Source organism: Pezoporus flaviventris, unplaced genomic scaffold (assembly GCF_033815535.1).
Source record: "Pezoporus flaviventris isolate CSIRO_AGI_PZ_B2104156 unplaced genomic scaffold, CSIRO_AGI_Pfla_v1 ptg000002l, whole genome shotgun sequence".
Taxonomy (NCBI): Eukaryota; Metazoa; Chordata; class Aves; order Psittaciformes; family Psittacidae; genus Pezoporus; species Pezoporus flaviventris.
Window position 1 is genome coordinate 77,192,711 of NW_026892550.1, and position 27,939 is coordinate 77,220,649.

General features: G+C 38.4%; 1 protein-coding gene across 1 annotated transcript; it reads left to right on the top strand.

Moving 5' to 3' along the window:
• On the top strand, nucleotides 1-27,939 carry ETNK1 (ethanolamine kinase 1). Its single transcript, XM_061444610.1, has 8 exons — nucleotides 1-398; nucleotides 13,175-13,434; nucleotides 14,268-14,408; nucleotides 15,909-16,051; nucleotides 22,477-22,560; nucleotides 23,793-23,953; nucleotides 26,176-26,249; nucleotides 27,428-27,939. The coding sequence occupies exons 1-8, from the start codon at nucleotides 243-245 to the stop codon at nucleotides 27,498-27,500; spliced, it is 1,092 nt and encodes a 363-aa protein (XP_061300594.1). The 5' UTR covers nucleotides 1-242; the 3' UTR covers nucleotides 27,501-27,939.

The window sequence follows — 27,939 nt, forward strand, 5'->3', positions numbered from 1 at the left end:
CGCAGGCTGCGCAGGCGGGCGACCAGGTGAGCGGCCCAGGGCAAGAAGAGGGCGGTCACCGCCCAGCCCCGCCCGCTGTCCCAGGCTGCTCCGCGCCGCAGCCTGGGGGAGGTGGAGCCGTTTTATCGAGAGCCCAAGTGGAAATTTCCCCCTCAGTTGCCGGGTCCGCCGTGGAAGGGACGCTAGTGAGAGCTGCTTGCCCTTGTTACCCTGTGCCGCGTCCTCTCTGCCCGCCCGCCGCTATGTCCAACTACATCCACGTCCCGCCCGGCTCCCCGGAGGTGCCCAAGCTGGACATCACTGTCAGCGAGCGGGAGGGGCCCGGCTACCGCCAGGGCGCCCTCCAACTCCTACGCCGCCTGCGGCCCCACTGGAGACCCGAGGAGGTGACGCTGCAGGTACGAGAAGGCCGGGGCTCCGCGGGGCCCACGAGCGGGTCATGCGGCAGCCCCAGCTTGAGGAGGAAGAGAGGGAGAGCGAGAGGAAGGAAGGGGGGAGGGCGGGCGGCCATTGTGTGGGGGAGCTGCCGCCTCGCTTCCTTCCCCTCCCCCTCCCTCGTCGCTCTCCGATTGCAGCCCCCTGCGCCGAGCCCCATTTGCCAGGCAGCCCGGCGGCTGGGCGTGTCGGCGCGGCAGCATCTCCTGCCCTCTCCCGGCGCTCCTTCCTCACCGCTCGGTTTCCTCTTCCTCCTTCCGTGCCCTCCGCGATGAAACTTAACTCCCCTTGTTAGTGGAGGGCAGCGCTCTTACCCCCGCTCTCGCCAGGCCACCCCGCCGCCGGCCCGGGGGCTGAGGGTTGCGGTGTCGGCTGAGGGGAAAGGGGTAAACTTCGCCCTCGGTGGGTCTTTGCCGAGCAGGGCGTGTTTGTAACGCGGTAGGGGACTTCCTACCTCCTCCTTGGGGCAGAGAAAGGCAGAGACAGCCGGACGGGAAAGAGGAGAGGAGGGGGCCGGCGGCTGCTGCCATTGCTATTGATAACGGCCGCCGAGATAACGGCCGCGGGGCTGAGGTGCTCCATTGGCGGGCTCCCCCCGTGCCCTCGCAAGTAGTGAATAAGTAAGTGTAAATACAGGCCTTGTATTCGCTGCTGGATTTGGGTTTAGGCTGAGGGTATCGATATCAACCCTGTTAACGGCCTTACATCTTTCAGTCGTGACCATATGCAGGAGTATCGCCACTTAGTCTGTGGTGTTCTGTAGGTGAGCCATCGTTTGTATTTATGACGAGTCATCTGCTCGAGGATTGGCTGCTTTTGTGCTTCTAGAATATACTTAACCTGGCCCTGTACAAGCCTTCAGTCAGTTTACCTGGCTAACGCAGCCTTCGGTTGTAGCCTGCATTTAGTTGAGTGTTTTATTGTATGTTCTTAAACGCTGTTATTCAGCAGTTACTAGTAAGTGGAAGAGTCTTAATTTAGTCAAGTTCCTCTGAAGAGAGCTGCTGGAACTAATTTATATAGGAAAACTGAGCACATTGAGGTAATAGCACAAATACTGACTGAAATTTTCTGAAGTTTGTTGGTAGGAAAAGGAACTTGAGATGTAACAGTCCAGTTAGTATGACAATAAAGTTAATGAGGTTTTTCTAGGTAACTTCTTTGAAGACTGAGGCCATAAGTTAAGCAGAGTCCCAACATCTTGAGATGTAATAAAAATAGCTTTACAACATGTAATACTAAGGGTTATTAGGATCAGTAGAATATTTCGAGTTGGAACGGACCCATAAGGTTCATTAAGTCCAACTCCCTGCTCCTTGCAGGACTGCCTGAAGTTAGGCATGGTTTTGTTCACTCCTCAACAGAATATTTTACCGTCATACAGGAATTCTAATAAATGAAACAAACATTTTCTCAAGGGGGGATAGCTCTAACATTTTGAGAAAGTTCTAGTAGGCTTAAGAAAAAAAAAGGTGCTTCCTTCCTGTGGCACCCTCTTTGGAAGAAGCAATTAACAGAACAAAAAACACTGGTACCATTGGTGTAGAATAAGGGTTAATGTGGTCATGCAATAGTAAAGTTATTAGACTACTGTCTGTGATTATAGGATTCTGTCTAAAAATTGTCTGAGTGTTGCTTAAACCAGATTATTTTATGACCAAAACTTTTCAACTCCCTTTATTTAATTTTGCTCTGTTTGAACAGCAGAAGAGCATCCTGTTCATGAAGCTCATCAGTGGCCTGTTATTTTTAACTCTAGTCTGTGTTTAAACCACTGTGCATACATAACAAGCAAGAATGCATGTGGTTTGAAACTAGTTGTATTATCACCATTGCTGCTGCAATCTGTTACACAGGCATGTTACACATACATCACGCAGCTTGATGCTAAAATGAAGGATGACTGTTTTCAAGAGGATGGAGTGAACAGAAGGTTGGCCTTGGAGTCCCCATACTGGAGAGCCATGTGTTTAGGGGGAGATGAAAGTGAAAATCATTTATTGCATGGAAAATATGTTTGACTAATCTGAAACAGCAGCATCACAGCAAAGTAGACAAAGAACATTGATAGGTGGAACTAACTACTGCTTCCTTTGTTGAACTCTCCTGTTAGCTACCTTTGCACTGGTATTTCTTGGGTCAAGCCAGTTAATAAGAAGTTGAAGAGTCCAGAGTTTGACTTTAAAAAGTTAATTAACTTCTCTTGTAAAAGTTTACTGTTGAGTGTCAAATTGCTTAGTCAGCTAAACAATTCTGTAACAGTGTAGTTAAAAATTTTTAGTGCTTAATCCTTGCTTTCTGTAAGGTAAGTATCTGAAGTCATGAATGTATTTCTGCATTTTCAAACATTTGCATCATAGCATAGAGCTAGCATAGAACATAAATGTATCACTATTATTTTCATTGCATTATTTATCAGGAAGTCCATAGTGTCTGTAAGCATTGCCAGTTATTTGCTGGATCACAAGCACCTCTGCTTTATCTCCTCTGTCTGAAGCTATCGGTGAATGTTGTCTCTACAGTACAGTACAAATATTCAAGTTATCATACATTGGTAAGGGAAAACAAAGTTTTCATGTCTGAATGCTGATCTTCATGTGGATACTTCATGCATTTGTCATCTGAGGAGGTGTTAAGAGCCGAGTAGGACTGTTATATTTTCTAGGGTGTTATACCTTATGTTTATAGGGCATTATATTTTCTAAGCCTTAAATTCTTAAGGTTTGCTTCCTCTGCTTTACAGTTATACAAAGCAATGTCGTTAAAACTATTCTTTTTCAGTAATCACTTTTGGTTCTGATTTTAGTAATAAAATTGTAGAGTTGTTCAGGTTGGAAGGGATTTCTAGAGGCCTTTCTCCCAGTCTTCTGCTGTAGAGCTCACTGCTTGCTAAATCCTGAAGTGGGTTGAATTATGACAGTGGACATGCCAATTTTTGTATTCTGGACAATTCTTTATTAGTCAAATATAAAGATGTAATTGTTAAACTCTTAAAGAGGTTGTATCACCCTTCTGATGAAAAACAAATACAATCACAGTTTGGAATTTATTGCAACTTGATCTGTTGCCCACCTTAAGAACTTTGTTTTTCTTCTGGAGGTGCGTTTTGGAAGGAGGATCTGTATTTGCTTACAGTATGGGAAGCTTAGTTACCATTTCGGTAAGTGTGGATTCAGGAATCTTTTATTCCATGACCTATTTTACATCTGGGAGGTCTGGTCATAATGAAGGATTTAGTAAGTTAATACATAATATCCTTTTTGCAGTGTAATGTTATGGTGCAGGAAAAAAAACAGTATTTTTTTCCATTTTGAAGTAGTTTCTAACATGTATTCTAAATTCTTACTGAGAATAAAGGCTGCTTGTTTTCATTGGTAAAAAGGCTTAGTATTAATATTTTAATTGAAACCATTATTTGGTTAGACCAGCAGAGATATATCAGAGATACAAAGTGGTAAAAATGGTGCGCTAGCAAACAGTGTTCTTGTCCTGGCCCAAACTGGGAGAAGTTTGCAAAAGAAATAAATTCCTTTAATAAGACTTCTGAATCCTGCAAGCTACTTTTATCTCCAGATAAACGTAATTAAGTTTGGGTTTTTATTCTCTGAAGTAATTGGACCTTGCTTGTTTTTTGGTACTGTCTTTGTTGTTGACAAGATGTAGGTCTTTGCATTTATCAACACTTTGCATGACTTTAGTACTGTAGCATTTTTATAATTCTTTGCAAAAATTTGTTTCTGTAGCTATGAAATGTGAAGGTACAAGACAGGGCCATGCTTACAAAGAATTGTACTTTCACCATCAAAACAACACCTTCCTTCCCCCCTCCCCCTTTTTTCTCTCTATATACCAGGTTAGCTGTTTTCGCTTTTTGCGTTTTCTTCCTGACTTGCACTAACTAGCTTTTCCTCAGGCAGTATTTTCTAGCTGCTGCTCTAATTCCTTTGCTTGTGTTGATCCTGGTATTTTCTGTGTAACAAACTGATTAGATTCAGATTTCTGAACTAGTTAAAATACTTCATAGTTTATTTAAACAGACTGAGTGTGGGATTTGAAGCATTGAAATAATTGAGTGAAAACAGAAAATGTCTCTGAGAAGGAAACTAACTTTTTTTTTGCATCTCAGTGTAATTATTTTCATGAGATTTTTTTTTTTTATTGCTTACCTGTTTTTTAGGGCATCACACTCTTAGGCAGTTGTGGAAGTAGTTAAGCCTGTAAAGAGGAGGGCATGAGTTCACTGGCTAACCTTCCGAGGAGCTAATAAATCTAAGTGGAGAAGTGATGAGTGAAAGAAAGAATAAGAAAAGATAAAGAGTTACCGAATGAGCCTCATTGCTGATGTGTTGTGGAAGAAATAAAATGTAATTTGAGATCTGTCTTGAATGCAGTGTTACAGGAGGTGGGAAATGTAGGCAGTGTTAGGTACTATTGAAGGGTGGGTTGGATTCTCCATTCTTACTAAACTACTGTTGAAGTTTGGTAATCTCAATCCCTTGTAAAGGGTTGGTTTTGTGCTGTCAGTGGGTGGGGCAGCAATTGTGCATCTGGTGATGTTTTATGTAATCGATATGCCACATCACAGTGCATGGGGTAATCCAGTTGTGCATGAAATAGGTGTTTGCATTGGTGACTGCTCTAATTATAGAGAACTGGTATTTGCTTAGGCACAGCTTGCATCTGGCTATTTAATGGCATGTATCTTATGCTGTCAACTTCTAACATCGGAAAGGAAGGTAGCTAGCAAAGATGTTCTAGTTCCTGTTTCCTCATTACATGGCCCTTTCAAATTTTTCAGGGGGAGGAGCAGCAAATCAGTTCTTTGATTTAGAATAACATTCAACTCCATTTCTATTAGCTTTCAAAATTTGGAAGAAGGACTTGGGGGTGTTGGTTGACATGGAACTGAACATGAGCCAACAGTGTGTGTTCACAGCCCAGAAATCTAAATATACTGGGCTGCATCAAAAGGAGCGTGACCAGCAGGTCGAAGGAGGTGATCCTGGCCCTCTACTCTGCTCTTATGAGACCCTGCCTGGAGTACTGTGTGCAGTTCTAGTGTCCCCAATATAAGAAAGACATGGAGCTGCTGGAGCAAGTCCAAAGGAGGTCACAAAGATGGTCAGGGGGCTGGAGCATCTTTTCTTTGGAGGCAGGCTGAGAGAGTTGAGCTTCTTCAGCCTGGAGAAGAGAAGGCTGTGTGGAGACCTCATAGCGGCCTTCTGGTATCTGAAGGGGGGCTATAGGGATGCTGAGGAGGGACTCTTCATTAGGGACTGTAGTGATAGGACAAGGGGTAATGGGTTAAAACTTAAGCAGGGGAAGTTCAGGTTAGATATAAGGAAGAAGTTCTTTACTGTGAGGGTGGTAAGGTGCTGGAATGGGTTGCCCAAAGTAGTGGTAAATTGCTCCGTTCCAGGCAGTGTTCAAGGTCAGGTTGGACAGAGTCTTGGGCGACATGGTCTAGGGTGAGGCATCCCTGCCCGTAGCAGGGGGGTTAGAACTAGATGATCTTAAGGTCCTTTCAAACCCCAACTATTCCGTGATTTATTTGTAGTTGTTTTCATCTGTATCGGAAAATCTGTAAAAGATCTAAAACATTTTAAAAGTCTTATCTAGTTATCTGATAATGTTTACTATTTTCAGGTAGGAGAATATTCTTCGGAAACAAGATGAAAAATATGTAATTTGGGACTTTCTTCTGCTGTTAAAGAAAGCTTTCTTTTCATGCATTTAGATCACAACCAGCCCTTACAACTGTAAGGGTTGTAAGGGTGACAACTGTAGCATTTTATAAGAGACTATTGAATGTAATTTAAATGATATTTATGTTGGGAATTTGGAGGATGTGAAATGTCAGTCAAGATCTTAAGGGGGGGGAGGAAGGGCAAAGAGATGAAACAAAAATCCCAAACAAAACAAAACCAACCAAACAAAAAAACTCTAACCAACCAACCCCCCCAAGCAAAACAAAAAGACAAAACCAAACTCAAAACAAAAAATAAGAAACCTGCACCATAAGAGCCCTTCCCCCCCACCCCCCTCCCACTGCCACTGCCCTGAGTTCTTCCTTGAAAAAGGAAGATGCCAGGATTGATTATTTGGTAGCCAAAACCATGTTGAAGTAATACTATATAGCATAGATAGTGGTGGTGCTGCTTTCTCCATGCTGCTGTCATGGCAGGGCACCCTAAGAATTCAGCAGGTAGCTGCTAGTTCAGCCTATGGTCAAACTTGCCATAGAATGGTGCCATTAACTTATTGGCTCCCTGCTAGCTTCGGTACTTTTAATGCTAAATGGTTTTTGTTCATGATCATCTGACTATGACCACCAAGATCATGTAGACAATGGCTTTCATCTGATCAGTGTAATGATCTAGAGGATATATTTACAGAGTCTGGAGACCTTTGAGTGATATTGCTTGTAAGTCTTGCTGAATATGAGATTTTACCAAAGGCTGGCATTTTCTCCTAGTTGTACTTAGGCCTTCTTTTTATGAATATCTGCAGAAAGAAGAAATGGAGACATAACTAAGCTTTGTGTCAAGAAATTAAATTCTTGAGAGATGTATACTTGTGGATGTGCCGTTATGGATTATATTTTTCCAAGGAAAAAAAATGAAATTATATCTTGCAGCGCAAACTTGAAGTGTTGTGAGCATTAAAAAAGTGTATATTAAGATCTCCAGGAAGGAATAGACTTTAAATGTGCAAACTTGGGGGGAGATTTGGGCATTATTCCTACTTATGTATGCTGAAACTTCACATAGGTGTTCTGTTTCTACAGCAGCACAATACTGCCTTCTATAGTTCTATAGATGTGGTAACAGCCTGGAGGAAAAAAATCGGTTTCACATCTCTTGTGGGATATGCCCTGTGACGCTTCTGCCTGTTTGTACTTGTTACATGTGGTCGTAATTTTGTTCTCATTCTTCTCATTCTTTTGAACACTTGGAACAGTAGGGCCAGATACAAGTTTATGAGATGGTAACATATTCATTACATGCCTTTTTCAGGGATCTAATAAACTGATCATTGCTGAAAAGAGTGCTTTTAGGGTAAGATGCTTCATGTTCTGGTTGGGTTTTCTCTGCTTTTCCTGGATTCAGTTGGCCTGTCTTGTTTCTACCATGTGCTGCTTTCTAAGACAGCATTTAAGTGACTCAAGTTTATTTCTAGCTTTTTTGCTTTAAGCCTGCTTTTCAGTAAACAGTTTCTGTTTGTTCCTAAGAGCTAGAAAGCCTGAACTTTCAGTTAGATCTGACTAGACTGTGAGCCTGTATAAATATCATTTTCAGACATGTTCTCAGAATTTAGTTTAAGCTTTGCATCACCTCACCTGAAAGTATGTATTACAGTGTGCTAAATATGCAGCACAATAATTTAAGTTTTTACAGGTTATGAGGGTGCCAGAATCTTGCTTCTGGATTTTTTGTGTTGCATCATGTTCTTGGCTTCTGTTGGCCATGTTTTTTAATGGATATCCAGAATTTTCTACCCCCTATTCATAACATTCTGTAGATTCTTCCATCTTTTTCCATATGGCCTTCAGAGTTTACTGATTATCTTATCCATGTCATCTGAGTCCATTCTCTATGCTGCTCAACTGGTGCTTTTGTTACAGAACTCATGTTTTGCTCTGCTGCATCTCAAGTTCCATTTCAGGCAAGGCATTCTAAGCTGATGCTTTAAATGCTATGGTTAAGGCATTCTAAGTAGGACAAAGTATTATGTTCTTTTACTGGTAGAAAACATTGGATGTTTTCTCATGATGGAATATGGAAATTGTGTACTCTGAATAATGCCTTTAGAAAAGTAAGCAAACTCTTCTGCCTTTTTAAAAAGCAGTAACTAAAATACTCCTTGGTGTGAGTAATTACTTACAGCAGCATGTTACAAATAGATGCTAATAAGTAGAGTTCCTAAATTATCAGTTGAGGGAGTCCAATTTCCTTATTGTGGATTTCTTTTTATTAACACTAATGAGATTTGTTTCAAAGGGATAATAGACCTGTGCAGTATGACAGAAGTTGTACAGTGGCCAGAAGTTTTAACAGCATAAACAAGTCAAATTCTTAGTATTTCTTTGCATCAGCACCACTTAATGTCTGGATTGGGGTTTGGTTTTTTTTTTGGTAGTATCACTCTTTCTGATGACCTTGGAGCCTTGTCTTTTTCATAATACAATTTTTTATGGTGAGAAAAGCAGGCTTTATTAGGTGATTGTTTTATAAGTAGGAAATGGTAGTTAGCACAAGTTCCAATGATTTAAAATAGTCCTCTTGTGTGTTGGAAATTATTGCTTTTGTTTGTTGCCTTTGTCCTTTGATGAAAGACAATAGAATTTCTTTTTTTTTCAAAATCACATAGTGGTTTTGATCCTCCTTAGTTCAAGAGAGATTTCACTTTTGGCCCTGCGACAACAGGATAAGATTTTTTTTCTAGTGCTACATTTCAGTTTTCCTTTAAGTATGGCAGACAAGATACTTTGTAACTTCATTGACAGTGCAATATAAATCACTTATGCAAAATGCTCTTTAAAATTTTTTGAGTTAATTCTGTTTTTATGCTGAAATATATAAGAACCAGTACTTCTACATTGTTTTGCCATATTAAAGTGCTGTGTTGTGTTCTTGGCTCCCCCGTGTGATAAATAAGCAGACTCATTGGAGCACGTCCAGCAAACGGCCCTGAAGAGCATCTTTCCTATGAGGAGAGGATGGGACTTTTTCCCCTGGAGAAAAGGGGACTTGCAGGGATCTTAGTATGTATAAATACCTGATGGGAGGGAATGAAGAATAGGGAGCCAGACTCTTCTCAGTATCCGGTTTCTGGGTGTGGCATAAAATGCATGTGAAGTTCCTTTTGAATGCAAGAAAACACTTTTTTTTTTTCCCTGCTGTGGGAGTGGTCAAATGCTGGAGCGGGTTGCCCAGGCAGCTTGTAGAGTCTGGAATTCCTGGAGATGCTGGACACAGTCCTGGGTGACTGGTTTTACTTATCCCTTCTTGAGAAGAATCTGAACTAGATAATTTACAGGAGATCCCTTGTGATCTAAATAGCAATGCACTTAGAAGGGGAAAGGTTATAAATGAATACATTGTATCATAAAGGTAGGTCATACTTGAAAAGCATTTAAGTACTGTCTGTTCAAATTAGGTTAACACTGCTCAAGCACATCATCCCTCTCTTGATACAGCATGTGCATGGCTGCAACGGTATGCTTATGTACATGGAGAAAACTTAAAACATCTGTGATAAGTGTTAAGCAAAAAAATTGGATAGTATGCTAAATGATACAGTATTCTTACTTGCACTAATTAACGTCGTAACAGTTGCTATAAAGACAGTTTAGACAAGAGTCTTCATTACTTGTCTCTAATTCTGGGTTATTAGAATAATAGCTAGCAATAAAATGTGTCCATAAATTATAAAGTCTTAATTTTGAGTCAGTCAGGGCGACTTAGTAAGCAGGTTTATATGAATTTATGGTTACCCTGTATAGATGGAAGTAACCCGATATGCTGAACCTATCTCTGCAAGATTGTGTGTTCATAACCATTTAAGAAAATGAAGGACATTCATATTCTCTGCTATTATCTTTCCTCAGGAAGTTGAGCTATAATTTGTGTTGACAGCTAAACCTTCCCTAGTTCTTTTCTGCATTTATTGATGGGGTTTTTCACCTCATCACATAGGGGTGCTGAGAAAAGCAAGGTACAGTAGCTAAAACATAGCATCTTCTGCTCTGAAAGTCTTTTCCTAAATGGGGAGACTGGAGCCAGCTTCTGAATTTTTTCTTTAGGAATTAAAATTGCTTCTAGCGCTTGATTTCTGTAAACCTCTGGGACTTACAGATAAGCTGGTACTTCTGTTTGAGTGATAGTACTTTTAAAAATAAAGCTTACTTTAGGAGGAGTAAAAATTTCTGAATTATGTTTTGCTTTTAAAGAAAACAACACAAACACCACCCCCCCCTCCCCAACAACAAGAAAAACAAAAACAGAAGACCCCAAACGCCCAAATTGTCCAAGGTTCTAAGGAGTGATACCTGTAGAGAAGTTGCCTGTTATTGTCATGTAGTTTTAATCAAAGCATTTCCTAAAGAATGGTGGTAAGTTAAGCTTGGAGGATATCCACCCAAGGAAAAATTGTGTATGTCTTAACTGCATGTTAACCAACTTAAATCTACTTCCTGGTTGTGCTAAGGCAAGGTCCTGAAAGGAGGTTTTGTGCATTGTGGGAAGGTTTAATCTTTTTTTAATTGGGTTTTATTAGGGTTTTGGGAGAAATGAAGTAGAAGAGGCATAACTGTAAACACTAAAGAAAAATTGAATATAATTACAATTGCTGTGAGAACCTCAACTTTAAATTGTTTACCTTTTATGTTTAAGACTGCAGGAGAATGTTCAGGAGTTATGCAAACATTGGTATTCTTGCTTGTGAAGCTTCTTCTCACCTGAGGATCTTAATGGCTTGTCATTAAGTTACTTGCCTAATAGCTAGCATTAGTATGGGTATTGCTCAGCTAGCAAGTTCTTTTTAAAGTGCCAAACATCTGTTTTCTGAGCTGTACAGCTGTCCTGGATTGCAGTTTGAAATTAAGAACTGCTGTGTTACCCTTGCAGGCATCAAGTGGAATTTCAAATGCCTGACTGCATGCAACTGGGTGCATGAAGCCCAATAACTCAGGATCTAGCCTGATGTTTGGTAGAATCTCCGTGAGTTCAGCCTGTATAGTGACTTATTTTAGGCCTTATCATGTGTAAAAGGACAAGCAGCCATCAAGGAATGGGGTATTTTTTGGTCTGCTCTCCCCTTTTCTTAGCTGGGAACTTGTAGTATCCATACCTCCATCATTTTTTGAAAAGCAGTGAGTAGGTTGTAATTAGATAATAAGCATAATGCTCTGTTCTGTGGAAAGTTAGTTGCTTTATCTTCAGTATGTTCAGGAATCAATGGCGAGACTGGTCCAGTAAATTTCAGGGCTTTAAAAATTTCATTTATGTACATCTTGATAATACAGACTTAAAATGCCTTTTCAGACTTTTAAATGGTGTGTACTAGTTATGAAGTACAACGTGAGGATGGTGGGTCTTGTCAAATGCTTTTAAATTTGGCATGGTGCTTGAAGCTGAAGGCTAAGGTCTTGAATTTTAAGTACTTTCTCAAAATTGTAGAGAAGCCAGGGGAACTTCAGGAATTATAGAATCCTAGAATAGTTAGGGTTGGAAAGGACCTGAAGATCATCTAATTCTAACCCCCCTGCCATGGGCAGGGACACCTCACACTAAACCATGCTGCCCAAGGCTCTGTCCAGCCTGGCTTTGAACATGGCCAGTGATGGAGCATTCACAGCTTCCATGGGCAGCCCATTCCAGCACTTTACCACCCTCACAGTAAAGAACTTCTTCCTTATATCTAATCTAAACTTCCCCTGTTTAAGTTTTAACCAGTTACCCCTTGTCTTATCACTATGAATTATTACCTAATGAAGAGTCCCTCCTCAGCATCCTTGTAGGCCCCCTTCAGATACCGGAAGGCTACTATGAGGTCTCTTCTCCAGGCTGAACAGCCCCAACTTTCTCAGCCTGTCTTCATACAGGTGCTCCAGTCCCCTGATCATCCTTGTGGCCCTCCTCTGGACTTGTTCCAACAGTTCCATGTCCTTTTTATGTTGAGGACACCAAAACTGCACACAATACTCCAAGTGAGGTCTCACAAGAGCAGAGTAGAGGGGCAGGATCACCTCCTTCAACCTGCTGGTCACGCTGCTTTTGTTGCAGCCCAGGATACGGTTGGCTTTCTGGGCTGCAAGTGCACACTGAAGCCGGCTCATGTTCATTTTCTCATTGACCAATGCCCCCACGTCCTTCTCTGCAGGGTTACTCTGAATCTCTTCTTTGCCCAACCTGTAGCTGTGCCTGGGATTGCTCCAACCCAGGTGCAGGACCTTGCACTTGTCATTTTTAAACTTCATAAGGTTGGCATCAGCCCACCTCACAAGCGTGTCAGGGTCCCTCTGGATGGCATTCCTTCCCTCCAGGGTATCAACCGAGCCACACAGCTTGGTGTCATTGGCAGACTTGCTGAGGGTTCACTTGATCCCACTGTCCATGTAGCCGACAAAGATTTTGAACAAATGTTGAATTGCTCTCAGTCAGTACCTCAAGGCTAGTGGGAGGATGATAACCACCAAACTTGGAACTGTTTCTGACCTGAGTCTTGCTTTTTAAAAGGAGTGAGTAGTTTAGAACTCCAGGAGTATCTGCACTAGTTGTGCACTGATCAGCAAATACTGAAATTTTGAAGTGCATCAAAATTATTTTTGATTTTGTGCGCCTATATTTATGAATTTTCATATTGGTTTGTTTGGGGCTTTAATTTACAAGCTTTTTAAATCCATCATTTTCGGAGTAGTTGTGTGAAAATTCATTTTACAATACTAAACTTTCAGTTATGGCCTCTTTTATGTAGTATTTCTGTAGTTCACTGCTGCATGTTTTTTTTTTTTTTTTCCTTCCTCTTTTTGTGTGCTGTACCATGTGCCTAGCCAGGCATGGTAAAAATCCTTGCAATTTTCTTCACCATATTTCTGTATCATAAAGATTTCTTTTTTAATACTCAACCTGGTAATCATCTATTTTGTGAACAAAGGAACAACACTGCATTCCTTTCCTACACATTGAATATACAGATGCAGATTTTAAGTTGCTTATGCATTATTTTTACTTTTCAGCTGTTCACAGATGGAATCACCAATAAATTAATTGGCTGCTACGTGGGTGACATAACAGATGATGTCGTTCTAGTTAGGATCTATGGAAATAAGACCGAGCTCTTAGTAGATCGAGATGAGGAAGTGAAGAGTTTCCGTGTATTACAGGCCCATGGCTGTGCGCCTCAACTATACTGTACTTTCAATAATGGCCTGTGCTACGAGTTCATGCAGGGTGAAGCACTGGATCCAGAGCATGTATGCAATCCAGATATTTTCAGGTAAGCTTTCCATTTTTTTTTAAAATTTAATTATTATTTCATTATTCAAGTCCTGTGATACATTTATGGTGTTCTGTCAGGTCTAAAGATCTCAAGTTTTACTAATATGAGCAGGGAAAAAATATATAAGCTTGCATTAAGTTGATGCTTCACACTCTTGACAGCTCACTGTCCTCTGTTTTAGTTATCATGGTATTTCAGTGCTGAGCAAATGATCCTTGCTGCCTCCCCAGAAGACTATATACTCCTTAGAGGTTTCCTTATTGTATTTAATACCTGCACGTTGCCATTATGGAGATCATTTAACATGGTGGAGTTGCAGGAGGCTGGACTTCACTAAGGCAGATACTTCTAGCTCTAATATGTTCCTTTTGTGAATAGATTCAAAATAGTCTTCCATGCAGTTTGTTAAACTATTAGCGAATAGAAAGTGCCGATGTCTTAAGATTTTAGTTTTAGCATGTATTCAATGTATTTAGTGTTTCCATTTGTTCAGTATTCATGCTGAAATGTATTTCCCTAAGGATGGCAGCTAATTTGAGTCAATTCTTCTAAAGAAAAGTGAGTTAGAATAAACTGAAAACACAGGTGATATATGCTATATACTATAGCAGAACTCCGGTCCCTCTCTCAAGTAGTGTGCTGTTAGTGACCTTTCCAGTCTTGAAAAGTGCTACTCTACAGCTGTGCTGCTATTCAGATTCCCTTGATGATTTTTTTTTAAATATGTCTGTTAAACATGTTGTAGTTATTTTCTGTTGTTGATAGGGGAAAATGCAGTAAAGACTGTCAGATGCATATTAACTACAATAAGCTGAACTTTATTTTTGTAGACTCATTGCCAGACAGCTTGCTAAAATCCATACTATTCATGCACACAATGGATGGATCCCTAAATCTAATCTGTGGCTGAAGATGGGGAAATATTTCTCTCTCATACCCACAGAATTTGCAGATGAAGAAGTAAATAAAAGGTAGGTATTTTATTATGTGCTTTCTTGAGTTGCTGTTCTTTCTGGTGAGGGGTAGAAGAATATATAACAGCATTCTGTGGTAATGCAAAACACTTAACTCTGTCAAATGTTGAGTTTTGTCATACTCTTGTCTACTGAAGTCACTATGTACATATGTCAGATAAGGAGAGTCTTCAATTTGTATATTGTGAATCTATACAGATAGCTCTTGGCTTGATTGGACACTTAAATGATGGTAGTCTTTTCTTTTTAAAGAGCCAATGTAAAATCATGTACTACTTCAGTCAGTTGTCTCAGCAGTATTTGAGAGCCATTAGTCTCAAACTGAAACCTGTGTTCTGTGGTAAATACCAAAATCATGTTTCCTGGAGTTGCAGTAGTACTACTTGTTCCTTCTAACCTGTGCCTCTTAGCCATCCTGTATTTGTTTAGTTTAGGAATTTGTTCAGAACATGGTGATGTAAAAGTAAAGTTAATGAAAGGCTTTTTTTCACCTCCCGGACTCTGATCCAGAGGACGAAAAGATCATTCGAGATGCGCACTCTCATAGAGTGTGAATGATTTTGTCACTGGAGCTTAAGAGTTTAATTACATTTTGGTTTTAGCATCTAGTGTAACTCTCAAGTTGTAAATAAAACTTTTTATTTTTTTTCCTTAGGAACTTAAACAAATAAAGTATTTCTAAGGGTTCTAGTGTCAGTCACTGGAAGATTGGGATGAGAGGAATGGCAAAACTAGGAGCCATGTTTAACCTAAATAAAATTTCTGTGCTGTAAGCTTGATTTGAAGATAAGTTTCTCTGGGAGCGGAGCTCATATGCTTAAGCGAAAACTGTAATGTGGAAGTGTCTGTACACTTCATTAAACTTCATGTCACTTAGGAAGCAGATTCTAGCTTAAAAACATTCTTTGTGAAACTGAAAATCTGATGTCAGCTTCTCTTCTTGCTGGATTCTGCATTGTAATTAAAGAATGCTCTAACAAAGTTGTGTTTTTTTTTTCTTAAGAAAACTGAAAACTTCAGTTAATTGAAAAATCTAGAAGATAAAATGGCTGTTTAATCACATTCCAATAGTTCTGTGGTTAGAACTAAAAATGAAAGTTTTATTTCCTCTGTATAAATACATATAATACTTCCTGTTGTGTATTCTTGTTAAAGGAAGTAATGTAATGTGAGCAAAAAAGCTGATAAAGTCCATGCCATAACCCCTTCAATCTTTGCTCCTTTAAAATGCGCAGGATTGTATTCAGGTTGTACTCCTGACTTTTTGTCATGTTTACAGCACAGAATTTTCAGAGAGTTGGGGCTTTTGGTGGGAGGAAGAGGGAAATAATCATTTGACTGCTGTTCTGCCAGGGGCAAGAGTGCCTTGGTTTCAGAGAAGGTATATTGAACTATTTTCATCTAGACTGTTGCTGCAGGTAAGTTATTTCATTAAAAATGCTTGGTGTGGAGCAACTGTGATAAATACTAAGTCTCAAACTTCTTATACCTGGAAAGGTTTCTAAGTGACATTCCAAGTCCTCAAGTTCTTCAGGAAGAGATGGCCTGGATGAAGGAAAGACTGTCAAATTTGGGATCACCAGTGGTACTCTGTCACAATGACCTGTTGTGTAAGAATATTATTTACAACAAGAAAAGAGGTAGGTGTTGAACTAAACAGTAAGTAGTGAATAGCTTTGATTATGCTGTAGTTGTATTTGCTACATCAGTGGTGTTTTACTGACTTGTTCAAATGAACTCAGTTTGAGCTTTTGAGACCCAATATAATGGTAGTGATATCTGTGCAAATGCTTAATTAACTAATTCTTATCTGTATGTTCTCTACAGAGGAAGAATGTTGGCATTCCTTTTCTTTAATCAATTAATTTATTAATCTGCCTGTGTGACTTGACTTCAGAGTACATAATGTTCATGTTAATTTTATTCCAGTTGTGTAGTGTTTTTAGGAAGAAAAAATAATCATACCAGCATAGAAAATAGCCTGAAGACCTTATCTCCTTTAATACATGTATTGTTCTGGTTTGTGATTATGGGAAGACAGTTTCATAATGAAGTATCTTAGTGATACTTAAATTGTGTCACTGATCATAGTATTATTTTTTGCATAAGGAACATAGGCATCTTGAAGATTTCTTTTGTAATTACATACTTTATTTGAACAGTTGTAGGCAATACATGTCTTGGCAAAGATAAATTATTTTTGTTTTTATTCTAATAAATGTAACTCATAATTCATGTTATTTAAAATTACCTTCATTATAATTTACAAAATTTCTGTATAAACCTGGTTTCTTTTATTTCTTTTAGTGGTTTGAGGTTCGGTTACTAAATGAATTGATTAAAGGCAAACTTGTGATACTAAAATGGCCATTGTGCAGTTAAAATGCACAACTTTCCTCCTATTTCAAATACCGGAGCTCAGCTGAGTACAACAAATTTAACAAATTAGATCAAGATTTTATTTTAAAGTGAGGATGCCATTCCTTCTAGTACCTTCATATTAGTTTGTGACAGTTTAGTAAAATTGTTGGTATGGAAGACCAAAGTGCATGAAGTAAATGACTGAATGGAAATGAATTTTATCAGTCATTGTTGGTCTTTGACATCTTAAGCTTATGCACCTTAAGTTCTGAATACAAACTAATACAAATATGCTGGAGTTGTTTCTAGTGCGAAAACTGGCTGTGTATGTATAACCAGTTTCTGCATCAGATAGCACTGAATGCATGTGAATTGAGAAAATAAACTCAGTGGTTTTGAATACAAGTTTCCCTCTGTGTAATACCACTTGTGGAGGGAATTCTTGGAGCTTCTGGTTTATAGGTGTATGTATATGTATGTATATATACAATGCTATTAACATAAATCTTAAATTCTGAGACTTCAGTACCAAACTTCAGTGGGTTTACTTAGTTTCAATGATGGGTTATAGTTCTGCTTAAATAAGTAGGGGAAACATGGAAGGCAAAAAACCCATCAATTTGTGGTCTTGCAGACATTGGAGTTGTGATTTTGCAGTACCAAAAATGGTTGGGGTTTTTTTTGTTTGTTTGTTCTGTGCCTTTTTATACTCTGTGGGTTTTTTTCAGTACTGAAACTGTCTTGAGTTTTAGCATTCCAGAGCAGACCCAATGAGATAAAAGTAATTTTTTATAGTAATTTTTCATAGTAAAACCATGCTGCAAAAAAATAAAGGAGGAATTACTTTAAAAGGTTCATATCGTGATCAGTAGGCTTGACGTTCTTACCTTAAAAACAAATGCTATATGCTTCTCTTTTTGTAAACAGAATGAAGGAAAAAAAAACCCAATGCCAGCAGTGCATCACTTATGAGCAATCCTACAATAACAAGTGTGTGAGTGCTTAGTGTTTGGGGGCAGGGTGGGGAGGAGGAGGAGGTATGTGAACTGCTTTGGCTTCAAGCTGGTTATAAACAGTTTGGGGGGGACTTGAAAACATGAAATAAATATATCAAACTATGTTTGAATGTTGCAAGTGTACTGTATTGTAAAACTTCTGCAGTCTGGGTGCAGCAGGTACTGTTTTAATAGTAACCAAACCTCAATGCCATATGTAGAAAGAATAATTTTTCATTTGAAAGCTGTTTCTTAATAGTGTACTTACTACAGAGCAAAACAAAAAAAGTATCAGTCTTGGAGCATGAATTTTAGAAGTAGAAGCTGTAAATAAATGTACTGCTGGAATTCTGTGTAGCAGAGCAAAAGCTTTTATTTGTATGCAAATAATTTTGCAAGAACACAAAACAGAATCTTTAAAGATGCGCTTCATTAGGAATGGCATCAAACTGTATTAAGGTAGTTAACAGCTTTGGTGATGCTGTACTCTTGCTAAATTTGTTCTCCCATCTACAAAGGCTTCTGTGTATTAAAAAGACCTTGGTGACCCTAAAATAGAATTAAAAGAGAAATGGTCTTTGTAAGATTAACTGCTTTTTTCTTCTCAGTAAAGTTCATGCAAAGCTGGTAGTGCTCATTTGGCTTTTCAGAAGCTGGCACAAACAAACTCATTTATTAGTTTTAGAAACAATCTATCACGTTGTTTGTGAATGCTTGATTTGAACATTTACTGAGAGAGGTGTGTGTGTGGTTAAGCTACTATCAACAGATACTAACACACCTGTACAAGGTAGTTAGAATGATTATGGCTTGTCCCAGTGCTTTGCTTTAGACTTTTCTCTGCAGCAAATTAGTCTTAAGTTTTCAGACTTGAAAGAAAAATTATAGTTGTGCCACATACTGTTTTTAAGAAGAATCAGTCTCAGGCTCTTAAATTTTATTTATGAGACTGGAATAGCATGTTGAGTGCTAGCTTCATTTAGTGGAGTTTCACTCATCTGATTTCAATTTGCTCATGCTGTGGCTGAGAACTGTCTTGCTGTTTTGTTAATGTCTGTTTTCAGTCACTCAGGATATGAAAATTTGTGAGTGTTATTTTACGTAACTCATAATTATCAGTGTAATCTAATCTTTGAAGGATATAACTTGGAGATTCGTGTTGGTTTTAATTACAACTGGGACATCAAGATAGTCAAAATATGCTTGGTGCTTGGTACTGCTTATTTATAGACCGTATGTTCTGATGCTCTTAAAGTTTGGGTTGTTTTTTTTCCAGTGTGACCTGAGAGTTTCCAAAAATGTCTGCTGTTTTAAGAGTATTCAAATATTTGCTATTCAGTAAGACCAAGTGTCAGAATTTTTGTCTGTATGTGTATGTGCTCTTTTTGAATGTATTAAAATCACCTGCCAGGAAGTTAAGTGTGAAGGTAGATGGCTAGTTTTGTTATGTTTATTCCCTCTGCCTACCCAATGTTTTCTATGATCTTTGGTAGGAGTCTGTGGGTGCTCAGTGCTTCTGAAGACTGAGGTATGTTTAAGGCTTCTGGTTTTGATCTAAAAACCTGTTTTATTTTGCAAAGCTAAAGTGGGTATTTAGACCTAAAATTATTCTTTGGGTACGTGACCCCTTTGTGAATTTTCGCATGTGTTCATAGCATAGATCATTATCTTTACTGAAGCTGTTTTCTAGGGCCCCAGTGGCTCACCTGATGAACAGGATGGGAGAGAACTCAGGATACGTCATTCTGCTGTGGTAACTACAGCTAGGACTTGCACATTGAAAGTGTTTATCTTGTTTAAATCATTGAAAGTGAAGAGCAGCCAGAAGGTGTCATTGTTCTCTTACCTTTCAGATTCCTGAGATCATCTAGCAGATGTGCTATTGGCTGCCACTTGATCTGTTTAAAAAACTAATTTTGGGTACATGGATACATGTATTCTGTTTTGTATCTTTACATAGTTTTTGTAGATTACATTGCATGTTGCCTATGCTAGGAGACCTCTGGAAGAAAGGAACATGTTTCAGCTTGAAATACTCGATACTCTTGCTATCTCTAGTCCTACTGATAACAGTAGTTTCTTCAGAGAGATAATAGAGCTCAGTTTTAAATCACATCTCACTTCAATAAAACACAGATGCACTTAGAATAGTGTCTCTTGTTGGTCTGTGTGCTTCCGGTGATATGGTGGGATGTACAAGTTCTGTGTACTTAATAGAAACTTCAAAACAAAAGCTAGCTGTTTAACTACTAATCTAAGCCATATCTTTTAGGAGTGACTTTTCTATGTTAAATCTTGTATCTTAAATTGCAGTTTAATCTTTTAACTGTGTTAAAAATAACCTCTAATACCCTGGATATTTAAACAATGCGAAGCTGCTTCTGCTTCTAAAACAAGATAGCTGGGACATGTATGCATTATGCTTTTGTGAAGTGAACTATATATTATAGCAAACTTAAAAGTTTTTGCTTTCTTTATTTCACAGATAGAACTGTGCTTTTTTTTTTATTTTGAGCCTTCATGCAAAAATTAAATGTAAGGTTGAGTTCCACAGTAGCACGAGTCTAAAAGAACAGTAAAAATGCAGGACTTTTCACTGAACTTTTGTCATGTCAAATGAGCTTGCCAGATTTTCATCTGCTACAGATTAGGCATGCCACAGTTACTGCCTTGTGGAGCCATGCACTGTGCTACTTGTGCACTGACTGAAGGCTTATCCTATCACTTTTTCACAAGCATTTATTTCTCCATACAAGAGTGCCTAGTAACAACATCACCTCTATGTAATATCATTTATATCTGGAAGTAAGTTTTAAATGTTACCTGTACCTAAAAGTAGCACATAAGTATGTTCAGGATGAAATTTGCACATGAAATATTGAAGTTTTTCTTGTGTTGGTATTTTTCAAGTAGACTTTTACTTGTGTTTGTATTTTGTGTGAGGGAGGAAGAAAAATACCCCTGTAAATACAATAAACATAAAATATTCAGGGGTTCAGGAGATCAGTAGTGTAGCAGAATACTGACCAGGGTTGGGCTTTATATTTTGACTTGCTTGTAGCTTGCAGGAGTTTCTTCTTAAAAGTACTGCTGAAGAACCAGTGAGAAGCACAAGCATATGGATGTCAAGCAGTGACAGAAGTTAAGCTGTGACATTATTCTAAGATCTTGTTGCCGCTGGTGTAAAATTTCTTGTCCCTTCAGTTTCGGAAAACCTAAATTTTGCGTTGCCAAAAAGATTTCCGTGGGAGGAGCTTGCCACTTTCCAGGCCTCTTTCATGTTGGCTTGTTAGAGCCTAAAAGGTTTAACCTCATAACCTTTAGTAAGCAGTCCTCCTTTACTGTGTGAGTAAGGGTAAACTCTGACTTGGGAGGATTGTGATTAAGTGATTCTTTTTTTTTCTTGTGTGTGTGTTCTGTGATTCCACTTCCATTATAAGTGCTTAAATGAGAAGTTTTATCCATCTGGAAGACATTAGTGTGTTAGTATTTCAAATATGGTAAAGGTGAACTGTGTAGGAAGGAACACTTTTAACAAAGTTGTTCTGTGATAACTCGGGACGTTTATTTGGCAAAACTGGTATTTGATATATGTGATACCCATAAACCTTGAGGAGAGGGCAGTATATTAGATGCTTAGAATTCTTAGTCTAGGAAACATATTAATTACTCTTGATTTCTTTTTTTGACCTGGAATTCTGAAAGCTAGCATTTTTTAAGTCATGCCAAGATTGCTCATTGTAATATGAGGAATATGGCTTTATTGAGTAAATACGTAGGTAGTTGTTAAAAGAATGGGTACAGAGAGGGAGAAAGGTGCAACTAAAAATTGCCCATTTCAGCATAGCAGTTGGAAATGTAAGATTTTAATTTTTAATGTTCTAATGCAAAGAGCTCTTAACTCATTGCTTCCTTGTCTGATGTTTTTAATAATTTTGTTGGTTTCCTTTCAAATACAAGAGCTGTAGTTTTACCTAATTTATCTTGTTAATGCTTTGTTTCATGTGCTGTAAATGTTCTTGAGCAGCTTCAATGCTGTGTTACCCTGAGTGAAGCATTTTCTTCAGCTTCACTACATGTAAACGTAATTTGGAAACATTTGGGGCTGTTTGCTGCTTTAACAGCCCTTGTTTACATAGGAGTACATAGTTTCATAGTTTTGAGGACTTGAGGAGCCTGATGGTTTCTTCAGAGTAGTTTAAGTCAGCTAAAAAAAGCAATGATTAAGAATGGTCTTGCTTTGTAAGTGCAGTTGGAGAAAGCAGGAAATATCAACATGGTGTAATGTGTTAGTCCACTGTGGTTACACACTTTTGTGAGAATAAACAGGACTGTTCTTTTAAGTCAGGGAAAAATTGATGTGCTATTTCTGCATAAAGTTTAAATAGAAGATCCTCTACTGTATTTCTTATTTTAAAGGTAGAGGATGCCCTCATGTGGTAGAAGTTAAAATTGAAACTCTGCTATTCAGAGTTAAGAAACAGAAGTATAAGCTCTAAGTAATTATTTAAAAGCTTTCTTGAATGAATATTCATGGAAGTCTTAATATAAAAATCACATCCTTACCCTGAAATGTCTCAGTGCACACAACTGGGCACAAGTATGGGTGTGTTCTGCTTCTCTGCAAAACTTCAAAGGACACCAAAGGATTAGGGCTATGACTTTATTTGACATGGACTCTGATGTTGCTGCTGTTGTGTCTCACATAGGTGATGTGCAGTTCATAGACTATGAGTACTCTGGATACAACTACCTGGCTTATGACATTGGAAATCACTTCAATGAATTTGCAGGTAAAAGTGGATTTCTGAGGCAAAGGTAAACTGGTTTCATTAAAAAAAAATATCCAAAACCAAACAAAAAACCCCAGTCAAACAATAAACGAAACAAGAACTGAAACAAAACCCAGACAAAAACCCCACCAACAAACCCTAATGCTTGCACATTCGCTTTTTCCCTATCTAGATACATGATGGTATCAAGATGTGTTAATATCTCATCTTGCAGGCCAGTTATGCCCTTCATTTGCAGCTCTACTAAGCTAGAAAAGGGAATATCATGTCCTAAGTTTATTTACTAGTTAGATACAGAGCTCACAGCTTTGACAATATCCTTCTGTGAAATGACACAGCAGAGACAGCCTACTGTAATGAAATACTGTGAATGCATCCCTTGCAGCAGTGTATATTGAGAATATACTGTGTGGTTCTACAGTTGCAAATGGCAGGCTCATGTGGCTTTGCCTGTGCTTTGCCTATGAAGAACAGTTGTGCTTCACCTCTGCTACTCTCTATGCATCCAGTAAAAATCAGATTATTAAATTTTTTTTAAAGCTAAATATAAGTGGATCTGACACAGTAAAGAGTTTAGATATGAGGGAATTGCACTCTTCATAAAAGTAAGACTTAAGAAGAATTTCACATCCTTTGGGAATCATAGCTAGTGGGAGTGGACTGTGACCCAGGTTTGACTTGTGGCAAGACTCCATATGATCTGTGACTGTCTCTAGTATAGGAAGAAAAATAGGTCAGAAGGAGTGGTTATGGAGATAAAACTTGTAATTACACTAATAGTTTGTGCAGAAGAGGTAGACATCTAATACATTTTTCTCAAATATGAGCCTAGTTGGTGACAGTGTATATACATCTGGATTCAGCCTTGGATATTGTTGCATGCAAGTCCCTTTTCCTATGAAATGTAATTTGTCTGACATGTTTGGGATGCCTTTTGTTTCATAATGCAAATACTTTCTGTTGAGGCTTCTCTCTAAAGCCAGAATTGTTGAATCTCCAAATAGAAGTAGACTACATATGTGGCTGAAAACATGTACAGTGCAAATCTTTCTGCTGTGTTGAATGCTCTCATTTGTGTGTGAGAAATTCTTGCCAACATGTAACTGATAGATCAAAGTAAAAATATTTATGCTTATCCATACGTATCTGTGTGTGTTTGGGGCTGGGGAAGGAGGAAGTAGTCCAGTAATGTGATACCATAAGGTTCTAATAGGTATTTTTTCTTTCTCTAGGGGTAAATGAGGTAGACTACAGCCTTTATCCTAACAGAAAATTACAGGAACAATGGCTCAGATCTTACCTTGAGGCCTACAAAGAATATAAAGGGTTTGGCACAGAAGTCAGTGAAAAAGAAGTTGAAGTTCTATATGTCCAAGTCAATCAGTTTGCACTGGTAAGTAACAAACACTTGATTAGAATATTTAATACTGTAGAGAATGCTGCTATTCTGTAAGGAAATGTAATTTCCATTTTTTTTCTGTGTGCTGTATCGTGTAAAGGAAAAACTTAGTGTGTTCTATGGAAAGTTTCTGCTATGTTTGTCAAAACTTCTCTGTAGAATATTCCTAGTGAAAGAGCCAGTGAGCATTCAGAAAATGAGAAGATGGGCTTTTATTGAATATTTCCATTGGCTGGCTATTGGTCTGGCAAGTTCCCTGAGTTGGCTAGAGCTTATGACCTTTTTTCTTGACAGCAAGGTAGTGCTTCATAAAGACCTATAAATCTTCCAACTTTAAAAAGCCTTTTTAAAATAAAATAAAATTTTGTTATAGTAGGAGATATTGTGTTTTAACTATTTTCCATTTTAAATACAGATAACTATATAACTCTGAAGTCTTTCAGTACTGCCATAACTTCACTTGCCTGCAGTGTCTTGGCAAGCAGGGAGTTGCTTTCAGATTTATTTTTGGTCACCTTACTGATTTCAATTGTAGCAAAGTGCTTCTGCGGTTCCTCAGAAGTCGAATAGGCATAGCACTGGGCCTTTGAATGTCCCAATTATGTATACTTTTAGAAGCAATCTTTTGTTTAATTTTTTTTTTCAAATTTTCATCTCTGTGGTTTCTGAAGATCCTTTACAGGTTCACATTATTTTTCTTGTTTTCCTCCCAGCAAAACAAGATCAAGGCTAGATGGATGTGATGGGAAATGGTACAGTTGCCCAATAGCTAGATCGCTTTTTCTCTTGAAGAGTAACATGCCAAACTATTCACAGGAGGACTAAGGCTAAGAAGCCAGTTTGGCCTTATTTCAGTCCTCTAATTAATCCAGGCACACTGTTGCTACCCTATTACCTTCCGTTTTCTGGTAAAAGCTAATGATTGCAGTGAGGAAATGCAGTTCACGCTCTAGAAAGATGATTATTAAACAAGTCCTTAAAACTAATAGCTTGTTTGCTGTTACTCTTTAAAAATATCAACTATTACTGTTGAATTCAGCCATCCCATTCACTTAGGAAAGTTGGATATGCTATTAAGTAGGTTGGTTGTCTGTTTAAAAATATATACCATTGCTTTGTCAGTTTTGAACTATGGTTATACTACTGTTTAAGAGGTTAAAGTTGTGTTTAGAGAACAGTTAAAAGACCTGCCTTTGGACCATACATGATGTGCAAATACTGCCAAATGCTCTTGTGTCAGTGTGGGAAACTTTGTTAAGAGAAAACTCAAATTCAAGTGAATGGATGCTGGTGTAAGATGCCAAACTGCTTGCTGTCAGATGAAGCTCTCTAGAGGTACAGGTTAGATTCACATGTACATACAGTAGTTGATATTTCAAGGTGTTTCCAGGTGTGTGTGCATGCATGTGTCTTCTACACTTCTGGTAAAGTGTTAACATGCAAGCTTCAGGAAGCAATTTAGGTAATTGCTGTGAGCAGCTGTTTACTGAACAGAAGTCTGAAGTAATAATTTGTAACCTGGGTGGTCCAATAATGTCTTCCACAAGGAGACTATCAAGCCATTGTGTGTATTTATTCATCTGAAGTATACTAACAAACATATTAATGTAATTTATATTTTCAATCTGAAACTGAGCATAGGCCTCCAGGCTACTTATCTGCACTCATAATGGAAGCAAGTTTGGAACAGAGGAGAAATGTATGATGTAAATGCTGATGAGTCAGAAGCTCTCTTACATAGCTACAGATCATATCTCTTTGTCTAAGTCAGTAATGAAAGTGAGTTGTAGTTCTGATGACCTAAGGGTTGTATTCAAAGATTCAAAAGGATTTTCATATTCTCACTGGAGCTGAATACAGGTCAAATAATGTATATTTAAATAGCAGCAGCAGAAATGATAGCTGTATTTGTGTGTTTTTTCTAATGTAGTGTATATAGTTGTACAATAGCCTACTTAATGTTGCATTTATGAAATAGGCTATTAATTATTTTTCCTGAAAATGACACATGGAGAGTCAGGAGGCCAATGGACTTATTCCTCCAATTGCCAGTAATTGTTTCTTAATACTTTGCCGAACTCTTTGATCAAGAAGTATCAAATAACTTTAAAAAAAGATTGGATTTTGAGACTTTTTACAGATAACTTTCAATGTGAGAATATGCTTACATGTTGGATTTTAATAACATCTTTCACAAATATTTTTTTTCATTTCAGGCTTCCCACTTCTTTTGGGGTCTGTGGGCTTTAATTCAAGCCAAATATTCCACCATTGACTTTGATTTTCTAGGGTAAGCGTGCTTGCTACATATAACCATAGAATACTTGAGGCTGGGAGGTATGTGTGGGGCCACCTAGTCCAGCACTCCAGCTACCAGAAGCTGTAAGGTCTGAGCAACAGACTTGATCAATGTGACCATACTATAACTCTTAAAAATTAAGAGAAAACAAGACGGTAAAAAGCTAGCTGTGCTTTTTGTCACTGAAAGTTCTCTAAATTGGTATGTGCCTCTGGGCTACAACACATGGTGTAGCAAGGCAAGGGACATAATGGAGGAGCAAATGCTTTTGGGCACTGAGCATTATTTGTTGGAGAGACAAAAGTGTGAAAGCAAAGTGGTCAGTGCACTGTCCTGTGGCAGACACAAGACCTACGTTTCCTATTGCAAGAGTCAAGAAATGGGGCTCTTGTACAAAACTGCTCGTCTGTACTACTTATTGCCTGGAATGTTGATCTTGGAAATTTTGAATATTTTTTAAAGAGTCTTTATAATGCCAATGAATGTGAAGTTTTATTTCCTGAGATGCTGGTTAATGGTGTTAGCCACTAGGTAGATGTGTGTCTTGGGCTTTTTTTAAAATGGTCTTTCATGACCACAAGCAGATGGATTCATCTCTCTACTGAGGACTGGGCAAGGTGATAAAATAAATGATTTAGCTTGGTATAAGATCCCACTTCAAAATCTTTTGCACTGACTAACCCAGTTTATTAGGCTTAGTTGTGCTATTTTGTAATTGGGGCAAATGTGAATTTGTTCTTGTGATCAGTTATTCTTAAGTAGAAGTACTTGTCACCGCTAGATGGCAAAACAACCCAAGCTAAAGCAGAGGTGGTAGAGCCCAAAGGCTTGTCAGTTTAAAGTGTTTTTTTGCAATAATCAAGATCAGAATTATCTGGAATTGCAGTTGTCAGTTGTTGAACAGTCTATTAAGAACTATTAAATGGGAAAGCACTACCTTTGATAACCCTGGCACAGCATCTGTTTTGCAAACTGCAGCAAGGTGGACCAGGGGTGGTGGTGAGGAAGTACTGTAATATGGTTGCTGTGTTCTTAATTTCTTCGTTTGGCAGCTGCTACAGGTTAGTGTTGGAAACAGGGTACTGGGTAGTAGGTGGACTTCTGACTAGTCCTAGCTATCATGTAAGGAGTTACCTGCTCTTAACTTCAATCTCTCGCCCTTTAAATAGGTATGCGATTGTTCGCTTTAACCAGTATTTCAAAATGAAGCTGGAGGTCATGACATTAACTCTCCCTGAATAATGAAGAGGAAGAAACTTACCAAGTGGATAGAAAACCCCTGAATCTTTTCTAAGAACAGATACTGGAAAAAAAGCTAAACATTTGTTGAAGTTCTGTTAATGCTCACTTGGTTGTTTTTGCTTTATAAATAATGCCTCTAAACAGTCCTTCAATGTTAAATTTAATATGAAGAGCATACGTACTGCTGTTGATATAAAATGGATTAGAAACTTGCTAAATCTATGAAAAGTTGTAGAAATGGCAATTTAATCCTTTGTAATTTAACATGTTGTATGTGAATTATTTATTATAAGTTTAACATGATTCCATTGCTGCTTTCATCAGGTTTTTTTTGTAAGAGTTGGGTGCAGACAGTGAAGTTGTTCCAAAGGATTCATTTAACAACTTTTATTTTATTGAAGTTGTGTTAACTTATATTAAAGAAAACATGGTCAGAGAA

Excerpts from the sequence above, each read along its gene's own strand:
- ETNK1 (XM_061444610.1), top strand. The coding sequence starts at position 243 with ATGTCCAACTACATCCACGTCCCGCCCGGCTCCCCGGAGGTGCCCAAG. Across the intron at positions 22,561-23,792 it reads TCACTTCAATGAATTTGCAG|GGGTAAATGAGGTAGACTAC; the intron begins GTAAAAGTGGAT and ends TTCTTTCTCTAG. Across the intron at positions 26,250-27,427 it reads ATTGACTTTGATTTTCTAGG|GTATGCGATTGTTCGCTTTA; the intron begins GTAAGCGTGCTT and ends CCCTTTAAATAG.